Raw genomic sequence first — 9,711 nt, 5'->3', positions numbered from 1 at the left:
GTTAATTTCCCAAGGAAGGGATGGCTCTCTCTTGAGCGTCCCAAAGGGAGATTAACCACTTCGGGGCCTCTCACTGCTCAGAAGGCTTTGAGAAATCCTTTCATCTCCGTCACCCAGGGGAAGTCGGGTGACAAGTCTGTGGGGGGCGAAGCAGCACAAAGCAACAAATAATCATATAAGTAAGCATAAAAATTATGACTGCTAATTAATTCATATTAAGCTATGATTGCTGTGAAAGCACTTGGGAATTTGACCTAGTCTAGAGACGTCAAGGGAAGTCTCTTTCTGAAGGATGTTTGAGTTGAGTTCTGAAAGGTTAGTAGGTGTTAGTAGACAATGAGAAGAGGTAGCAACATGTGCAAATGTCCTGTGGTGGGACAATCAAGGCAAATAAAAGGAATGAAGACAACTTTTGGCAGAAGAAATTAAGAAGCATACAAGAAAGGTAGATGGTTTGGTAGTCTTGGAGCAAACTTCTGTATGGCTACCTTAGCCAGATCCCTCTGTGCAAAAGGAGTCTGAGCTTTGTCTTGAAAACTGTAAGGAGCTACTGAAGGATTTATTTAAGTAGGGGAGCATGTTGCAGGTTTAGATTTTCTTTTAAAATGATCATTCTGTCAGCAGTTTAGAGACTGTAGTGTTCTACACAGCAACATATTAGAAGCTCAGATATGGGGTAGGTAGTTACTAAAGGTTTTTAAATGAGAATAGATGTGTATAGACAGAAACAGTGGGGATGGCAAAGGGGATAAATGTAAAAGAAGAGCTTTTTAGATAGAGGAATCATGTGCAAAGGTCCTGTGGTAGGATGAATCAGGGCAAATATAAGGGAGTGACTGGAGTTCATGATGATACCTAGTGGGTTAGAACAAAGTGAAACCCAGGGGGCGAGGTGGGTGGGAGGCAGATGCTGATGTGCTGGCCCTCACAAATGAAGGGAACCAGAATGCCATTTATTCTTTTCTTCTTCCTTCACCAAGTACTTATTCAGAGCTGCTACCCTGCACTCCCTCAATGTAAGGCAGCAGCCGCATCTTGTTTTTCTCTGAATTTTTAGCACGTCTTTAATCCACAAACATCTGTTAAGCGTCTGTTGCATTCATGCTACTGTCTCCCATGCTGGGAATGCATCCCGTAGAGCATGGAGAAGTACGAAACGCGGATTCCACTGTGGAGAGCTCAGAGTGTAGTAGCACATCAGACACATGAATAAATAACACAATGTGATTCGTAGTGCATTCACCCGCCGTTTACCAACGATGTGGCCACACAGAGGACCATTTGCCAGATAAAGAGAAGTCTTTACAGAAGTAATACTGAGCTCAATGTTAAAGGACCAGTAAAAATTTTTTCCAGCTATAGAAGGGGAAGGGAAATTCTGACAAAAGTGTGCAATGCGATGACAGTGAATTCTATATGGGAAATAGCAAATCATTTGATATGGGGCGATTTATTTTAGTTTTATTTTTTTTGTTTTTGTTTTTGGTGGCTAGCTGTAGTTATATTTTTTTTATTTCATGTATATTATGAGGTATTTTGAGGGTTGAAATAGATGCATCTCATTTGACAGAAACAGCATATGTATATTTTTATGAGAGTATTGTTTAAATAAGGTGGTACTTAAATGTATTTACTGATCTCCAAGCTAGAAATGATTACTGGTGTTAATATCTGTTAAGCAAATAATAGACCAAAGGATTTTGCCTGAAATTGTGATGCCAAGAACTAAAAATGTAGGATGTGGCTTTTTTCTTTTTTTGTTACTTATTATTATCTATAACACCTTTGTTTCGTAAATTGCTGATAATGTCTTAAAATATCAGAACTTGAAAAGCTTGAATTTTACACGTCAAGGAGGCTGTTTGCTAACTATGGACACACAAATCTGTCATTATAGTCTATTAACGCTTCCTAATACTGGAGGTAGCAGAAAACAATGTGTTACAATCTTGCAACAATAAATTTGCAAAAAAAAAGTCTTTTCTCCTTTTCATGAAAATTTATGAGAAAAGCTGCAGACTTTTAAAAATACAGAAAAGAGAAAAGCTTAAATAATGAAAAACTGCAGAGACAGAGGCAATGAAAGACTTACCTGTGACTTAAATTGATTTTCCAGGTGCATGTACAATGTCACATCACCTAGCAGAGCTTTGAAAAAAATGTTTATAAGGCTTTCTGGAAATAAACTTTAATTTTTTTTTCACCTGTTGACTGCCTTTAGCTCTATCTCTTAATCTATTTCATTATCACTTTTTTAAAAAGCATCTGTTCCCAAATATAGGCTATGTTATGACTACCATGGTGCTTATTTCAAAGAATTCTAGATAATATTTTATGAGGAAAGTATTTTTGACCCTTGGAAAATTTCTCATTGCACAGTTATTACTGTGAGATTTCCATCCAGATCTGAAATAGAATAATATTTTTCTCTGAATACATACAGAATATCAAATTCATTCAACTGGCACCTGCATCTGTTTCTTATCCTTTAATTAGAAAAAATAAAGGGGAGGAAGATGTGTACTCCGTTCCCAAAAGCTATAAACCAGTTGTATTATAAGATTGTATGTATTTTTTATTTTTATTGTGTGGATTGAGATTATTTTTCTCTTAGTCATTTATATTTCAGTTTTTGCCTAGTTTAGTGTGTGGGTTTCCAGTAATGATATATCTGTGGTTTATTGATCCAGATGAAGATGTGCTACTATTAGCTATGTATTACTACTATTAACAGCACAAAATATATTTCCTGAAGTCTAAGTTTATTTGTTACCAATTCCCCATAAAAGACTTCTACTTTTAAAATTGTGACCAGGTCATTTTGCCCTGTGTTGTATGTTCTGGGCATGTGAAAACAGTCCTTTCTTGCCCCTGAGAGCACTGTACCTTAGAGTCCCAACCCGCCAGAAACAGAGATAATCCGGGTTCACAGCAGCTCAGGATGCTGATGATGCTTTTGTTAAATAAACTGCCATTCTTCTCTATTTTAAATGTTGATTAAATTGTAATTATTTTTCTCCTTAATTTTGTTTTTCTTTTTTTTAAGCTCAGGATGCTGATGATGCTTTTGTTAAATAAACTGCCATTCTTCCCTATTTTAAATGTTGATTAAATTGTAATTATTTTTCTCCTTAATTTTGTTTTTCTTTTTTTTGTGACCTGTGTAATTTGAAATCATCAAGTAACTGACATGTTCCACCATATGTTTAGGCTTTGTTTCCCCTTACATGGAAATTGCAGTTCCTATCACAACTTGTTATGTATTCAGTTATAATTATTAATTAGAATCTTTTTTCATATATCCAAATATTTTTTTAACTACATGTATTACAAGTATAGATAGCACAAAGTTAACACCCTTAGAAAGAAAAACAATTAATATGGTAATCAGTTTTACTTCTGTTTCTAATTCTAATTCTGTGGCGAAAATTCCTCATAAGGTACGTTGTTTAACAACATCCTAACAAAGAAATTGATAGAACCCTGGTCTAGCTAGGAAATATGAAACTAAAATTCAAATGTACCTGTGAAGCTTACATCATGATTTAAGTGCTACAGATTGTGGGGGGAAGAAACAGTAGTTTCATTAAAAAAAAATTGAGAAGCTGGCAGCTGTAGAATATAAAGGTAACTTTTGTGGAAGAAAATGAATAAGGAACTTGCAACACAACAGAGAAAGATACCTGTTCTGTTTTCTGGTTCCTATTTTTGATAGGGGTGTGACCTTGGGCAAATTGTGGACCCTCTGTAGGTGTACCTTCAGAGGTACAATGGAGTTCATCAGATTCTGAGCTATTTTAAAGGCAGAGACTTGGCTTAACTCAACTCCGTGTTCCCAAAGCCTAGCCCTGTGTGTATGTGAGAGTGCATTACAAAGTACTCTACAGATATAAATATTGTAAATTCATTGTCTAATCTTCTTGCATTACTTCTTAAGTAGTAATGATTCTAACATCATAAAGTCTCAGCTCCTGTATAGTGTTTGTTTGGTTTTTGTTTTGATTTGTTTTATTTTTTTTTATTTTTTATTTTTTTGTCTTTTGTCTTTTTCCGTGTCCGGCAACAGATCGCAACCCTCAGTGTTGCCCCCGTACCGGACCGGGGACCGGCAACGGGATTGCAACCCTCGGAAGGAGTGTGTAAAAAGCATAATCATAGTATAATTCAAAGATGGGGCGGTTTGAACATCAAGAAAATAAAAACTAGTGAGTTGAATCACGTCAGCTATAAGCAAATTGTGATAATTAAAAAAAACCCTCATGGCTCAAATTTAGATAATGTTAGAAACTCTGAAAATTGTTAAATAAAAGGATAGAATCAAGGATTTATCCAGCCTATTTTGTATACCTTGTGTTTTGGAATAGCCGAGTAGTTAATAAGATAAGATTCTTCTTTATAGAATGCCCACAAATAAATATAGATGGAATATTCTAGAAAAGTATAATTCTGTTCATGAAATAATGAATTCAGCTAGTGGTTATAATAGGATGTTAAAACCATCAAGTGAAAAATTGATAAGGAAATTTATAATGAATGGATCAGCCAACCAGACCTGAAGGCATTAATAAATCTTGGTACCACCCAAAATGGGACATTTAAACATTATGTGCCTAACTGATGCAATGCAATAAAAAAGCACATATCAACACCCGTGGCATATTCTTGCTGAAAACAAAGAATAGACAGACAGAAACTGAGTCTACTTAAGCCTCCAGACATAGCCGCCAGCTTATGGGAAATGAGGAAAGAATAACGTGTTATATAAAGAGCACAGACAGCATAAAGGAGAGGGAAGGTTGAATTGATAGTCCTCTGAAAGAGACTCGGGACACATGTAACCAAATGCAGTTAACCTTGGGATTCTGATACAAAGAAATAAACGTTGTTGAGGCAATAGGAGAATGAATATGGCCTGGGTAATGTAAGATATTAAAGAATAACTGTTAATTTGCTGGGTAGGATCATGATATTTTGGTTGTATTAAAAAAATCTTTGTTTAAAACACATAATGAGGTACTTACAGGTGAAATGATAGGTTGTCAAGAATTTGCTTTAAAAACTTGCTGTTCAAAGTGTGACCCCCAGATCCAGCAGCATTGACCTCACCTAAGAGCTTGTTAGATATGCAGAAACTCAGGCCCCAGAACCCTAGAACCACCGTAGATTCAGAATGGACATTTTTACAGTTTCATGAATCTCTAAGAGATTTGTATGTACATTAAGGTTTAAGAAGCACTGCATTAAAATAGTTGGGGTGTGGGAAAGTGTGGGTGGGGGGTAAAAGAAACAAGATTGGCAATAAGTATTGATAATTGTTGAATTGGGGTGATGGGTACATGGGGGTATGATTGATTGTAAGTCAAGTATTTCCAAATCAGGGGCTGAAGGACTGTGTAGGTACTGTGTGCACGTACATACATATTCAATGCAGTGATTTGCTTTTTATTTATTAGTTTGAAGAGCTGTTAAGTGTTGAGATAAATATTACTTGATTCTCTCCCTTTCTTCTTGCCCCAATTTGTCAAATTATTGGGTAAAATTCAGAAACCCTGAATTCATATTTCTTTTGAAAGTGTTTCTTATCAAATCACACTGTTCCTTTAAAATTTACTAAGGAGACTTACTTTAAACTACCAATGTCAATTTATTATCAATTTCACTCTCTAGGCACAATTAAAAAGACCTCTTAAAAGCCTCGACAGTGCTCTGTATGATGACGATGATGACGACATTGAAAGAGCAAGCAGGTAAGTACAGATGGTCCCCGACTTATAAGGCTCCACTTAGGACTTTCAGCTTCATGACGGTGCTAAAGCAATACAAATTCAGTAGCAACTGTACTGTGAATTTTGATCTTTCCCGGGCTAGCAATATGAGGTGTGATATTCTTGTGATGCTGGACAGTGGCCGTGAGCCGCAGCTCCCAGTCAGCCATGCGATTTTGAGGGTAAACAACTGATACTCTGCAGTGTAGTAAGTGCATTTTTGACTTACTACACTGTAGGTTTATTGGGACGTAGCACCATTGTGAGTCGAGGAGCATCTGTAATGGATTTTGGTGTCCTGCTAAGTGGTGTGGCTTAATGGCGGACGTTTTAGGTTATCGAGGATATTTCACTTAATACGCACTCCTTGAGTGCAGATTTTGCTCCCTTGCAATGTTTCTCAGCAAAAGAAACCAGTGCTCCTTGGAATGTCATGGAGAGTATCCTGGGACAGGAAAGCAAGATAGACCTGAAGTACTTGTTTTTGAAAAGCAGTAATGTCTACAGAGCTACCCGGGGTAGTGCTCAGGGGGAATAGAGGCCCGCCTTAATGAGGCTCTACCCCCCATGCTGAAGAGGGGCAGGTGAAACATTGGGAATGGTCATAAGAGTCAACTGAGATGAATTGGATTGGGAGTGGAGAAAGATTTAAATCTACGATGCTGTCAGAAGAGGAAAAGGTAGTACAGAGTGCTAAAAATTAATTTTAATATAAAAAAGGAAATAACAGTATGTTTTTATTTTTTTAATAATTTTATGTATGGGGGTGACAAAACGAACACTGTTTTCTCTTCATTAAGTATGAGGGTACTTCAAAAAGCTCATGGGAATAGTCATTTTATCTCTTAATTCTATTTTTCCACAAACTTTTTGAAATACCATTGTATCTCTGTCTATATAAAAGAATATGCATTCTTCTCTAAAATAAGTGCATATATAGAAAAAAGGAAACTATACAAAAATATTGAGAGTGCACGTGGGCTACAGCAAACTTTCCAGGTGTCCGATCTAATATTCCTAAGGTAAAGTTCTCAAGTCCCACAGAATTAGACTATGTGAAATGCCCTGTGTCTACTTCCAGATTGCTAAGCTACCAAAACTTGTTCTTTGTTTGTTCCTAAATTTTCCAGCATTTGAATTGGTATATACATCACTGTAAGAATTTGGCCATGAACCAATGATCAACTTTTTTGTTGTTCCACTGAAATAGCAGTTTGACTTTTACAGCTCTCTCATTAATTGAATATAGTTGGTGAGAGATTACTTACATACACTTACATACACATATGTGGTTATATGGCTACTCCTGCATGTTTTGTTTTCCCTCAGGTTATCTTCTGAAGATGGCGAAGAAGCTTCTGCATATTTTTATGAAAGTGATGACTCTGTTGAAACAAGAGTAAAGACTCCCTACTCAGGTGAAATGGACTTACTAGGAGAGATCCTTGATACACTGAGCACACACAGCTCAGATCAAGGGAAGCTGGCAGCTGCAAAGAGCTTGGATTTCTTCAGATCAATGGATGATATTGATTACAAACCTGCGGTTAGTTGATTTTCAACTTAGGAATTAAATGAAAACATTTTTTCCCTTCCTCTGATTGCCTGATCTTATAATCTTAGTCGGTAGAAGCATTTAACCTCTTAATCAGTAAGTGTCAAAACTTCAAAAATATAATAAAATGTAATCACTAAGAATTATTTCTAGTGATAAAATTCCAGTGCTTTTCCTTTCACTTATCCAGTTCTGGGACAACATATATCCATAGGATGAATAAGTGGGGGTATTTTATGTTCCAAATTAATTGAAATTCTTTTGTCAAGCAGTAATATTTTGTTGCAATCTAATTTATAGTTATCTTCTCTAGGAGATTTTTTAAAGCATGAAATGTTTCCACTTTTTTCCTATATTTACTGTGTTTTCAAAAAATTTGTAATGAATGCATTTATCCAATTTTTTTTTCCATTTCATTGGTTAAAAAATGAACAATGTTTCAAACAAATTGAACTGACTGCTTTAAAAACATGAGAGATAAAAATGTGAGTAGCAGCAAACCCATTCTGATTGTAAATGACTCCAGAACTTGGCTAATTATAATCTAGACTGAATTTGATGAGTGACAGTTTCTAGGACATGGAAACCGAGTCCATCCCATCTCATTCCTGTTCATAGAGCCATTTGGAAGAGTCCAGAATTGACTCTTAACTCTGATTGTAAATGACTCCAGAACTTGGCTAATTATAATCTAGACTGAATTTGATGAGTGACAGTTTCTAGGACATGGAAACCAAGTCCATCCCATCTCATTCCTGTTCATAGAGCCATTTGGAAGAGTCCAGAATTGACTCTTAATGCTGTGTGTCTTCTGGGAGGAACTTTAAATTCCCCCTCTTGGAAGATTTCAAAATGGAATACAATTACTAAAGTAATGCTGTAATTTTATTAAAAGTTTTCTGAATTGTTTTTCTTTCAGAATAAATCCAATGCACCTAGTGAGAATAACCTGGCCGTCCTTTGCGGGGGTTCTGGAGATCGAGCAGAGTGTAATGTCGGGCAGGATGATAGTGCCCTGCACGGCACACGCCTCCCTCCCGCTCCCAGGAAGCGGGTTTCCTCGAGTGGTTTGACAGATTCACTATTTATCCTGAAGGAGGAAAACAGTGAAAGACACCTCGGTGCTGACAGTGCAAGTGGCCCTACTGCGGTGGAAAAGCCAGCTTTTACTTCTGGGCTGGATTTCCAACTAGCTGCCCCTGAAGTTTCCCCAACTGATGAAGGAAAAACAGAAAAGAAAGAAACACTAGGCCAGAGTTCAGATGATCTGCTTAGACACAGCCTTGGGCGGCATCCATCTACTTTTGTTCCTTGGGAAAAAGAAGGGAAAGAAGCCAAAGAGATGTCCGAAGGTAGTGGACTGCTCCATGAAGTAGTGTCACTATGTCACATGACATCTGACTTCCAACCAGGCTTAAACATTTCAGAAGAAAACACAAGTGGAAATCATGCTCAAATCCACAACTAAGGGTCAGTCACTTGCATCCAGATTTCCATGGAGACATTTTGGGATTCCATGTAATCTGTATAGTTAACAGTTGTTTGTAGGAATGACAACTCTTACTACTATTTAATTTTTCTTTTTTTTCCCATCTAGAACATACATTTCCCCCATTTGTTCATCTCATGGATATCTGTTTTATCCATTGATTTTTAAATGTAAAATGAATTCTTCTACTGTGCTCTTAAATCAGGTACTAGTTTGTACGTATATTGAAAGTACGTATTGAACATGTGACCTCCCAGTATTTGGTGCTTCATGCCATTCATTTTATTTAAACTAAGTATGCATATATAACCCTTGCCATAACCAGTAGCTACTAATACTAATCTGGTTGAGCATGAACTGAATAAACTATCAAGTCTAATCTGAAACTGATGATACTGTTAATCCACTAATTGCCTTAATCTTACAGCTCTATTAAGCATACTTATATAATTTATGAAATTACGTGGAAAGTTTGAAGGATAGGTTATTAGCATTCTGCAGAGCAATAATGCCTTTTTCTATTCATTGAATCAAGGTCTAAGCTCATTTTTTAAAGGTTGAAAAGCTTTCTTGTGGAAATATTTAATTTGCTCCTATAAGGACACTGTAGCCATGTTTCCCCAAAAATATAAAGGTATATACACATTTACCTTTCACTCAGTGAAGTGTATGAAGTGCTGAATTACAATGTGAAGTTAATGACTTGTGTTTACAAATGAGACACTTTAAAAATTTTTCACAGTCTCTCTGGATGCCTTTGCTATCTAGGGGTCCGCCCCAAGAAAGCCAAATGCAACATAAACGGTCCTGATGAAAATTTTTTCTGTCTTTTTAAAAAATTTATAATTCTCTATCAAAATCCTTCATACCATCAGCTCAAATTCACTTTTTAAAAGATTGAC

The 9,711-nt window shown here is 36.4% G+C and overlaps 1 protein-coding gene across 1 annotated transcript in view; it reads left to right on the top strand.

Annotated features, from left to right (window-relative positions):
- DENND1B (DENN/MADD domain containing 1B) overlaps positions 1–8,904 on the top strand; it is a gene marked incomplete at its 5' end in the record, with an annotated part of 253,597 nt that extends 244,693 nt beyond the window's left edge. The window contains 3 exons of the mRNA XM_008579612.1: positions 5,668–5,747; positions 7,095–7,311; positions 8,240–8,904. Coding sequence (XP_008577834.1) covers positions 5,668–5,747; positions 7,095–7,311; positions 8,240–8,788 — 846 coding nt within the window. The remainder of the gene's footprint in view (positions 1–5,667; positions 5,748–7,094; positions 7,312–8,239) is intronic.
- Positions 8,905–9,711: the final 807 nt, after the last annotated feature.

The sequence above is a fragment of the Galeopterus variegatus genome, unplaced genomic scaffold (genome assembly GCF_000696425.1).
Source record: "Galeopterus variegatus unplaced genomic scaffold, G_variegatus-3.0.2 Scaffold1923, whole genome shotgun sequence".
Lineage (NCBI taxonomy): Eukaryota > Metazoa > Chordata > Mammalia > Dermoptera > Cynocephalidae > Galeopterus > Galeopterus variegatus.
The sequence above is the reverse complement of the archived record's forward strand: the minus strand, read 5'-3'. Positions and strand labels throughout refer to the sequence as shown.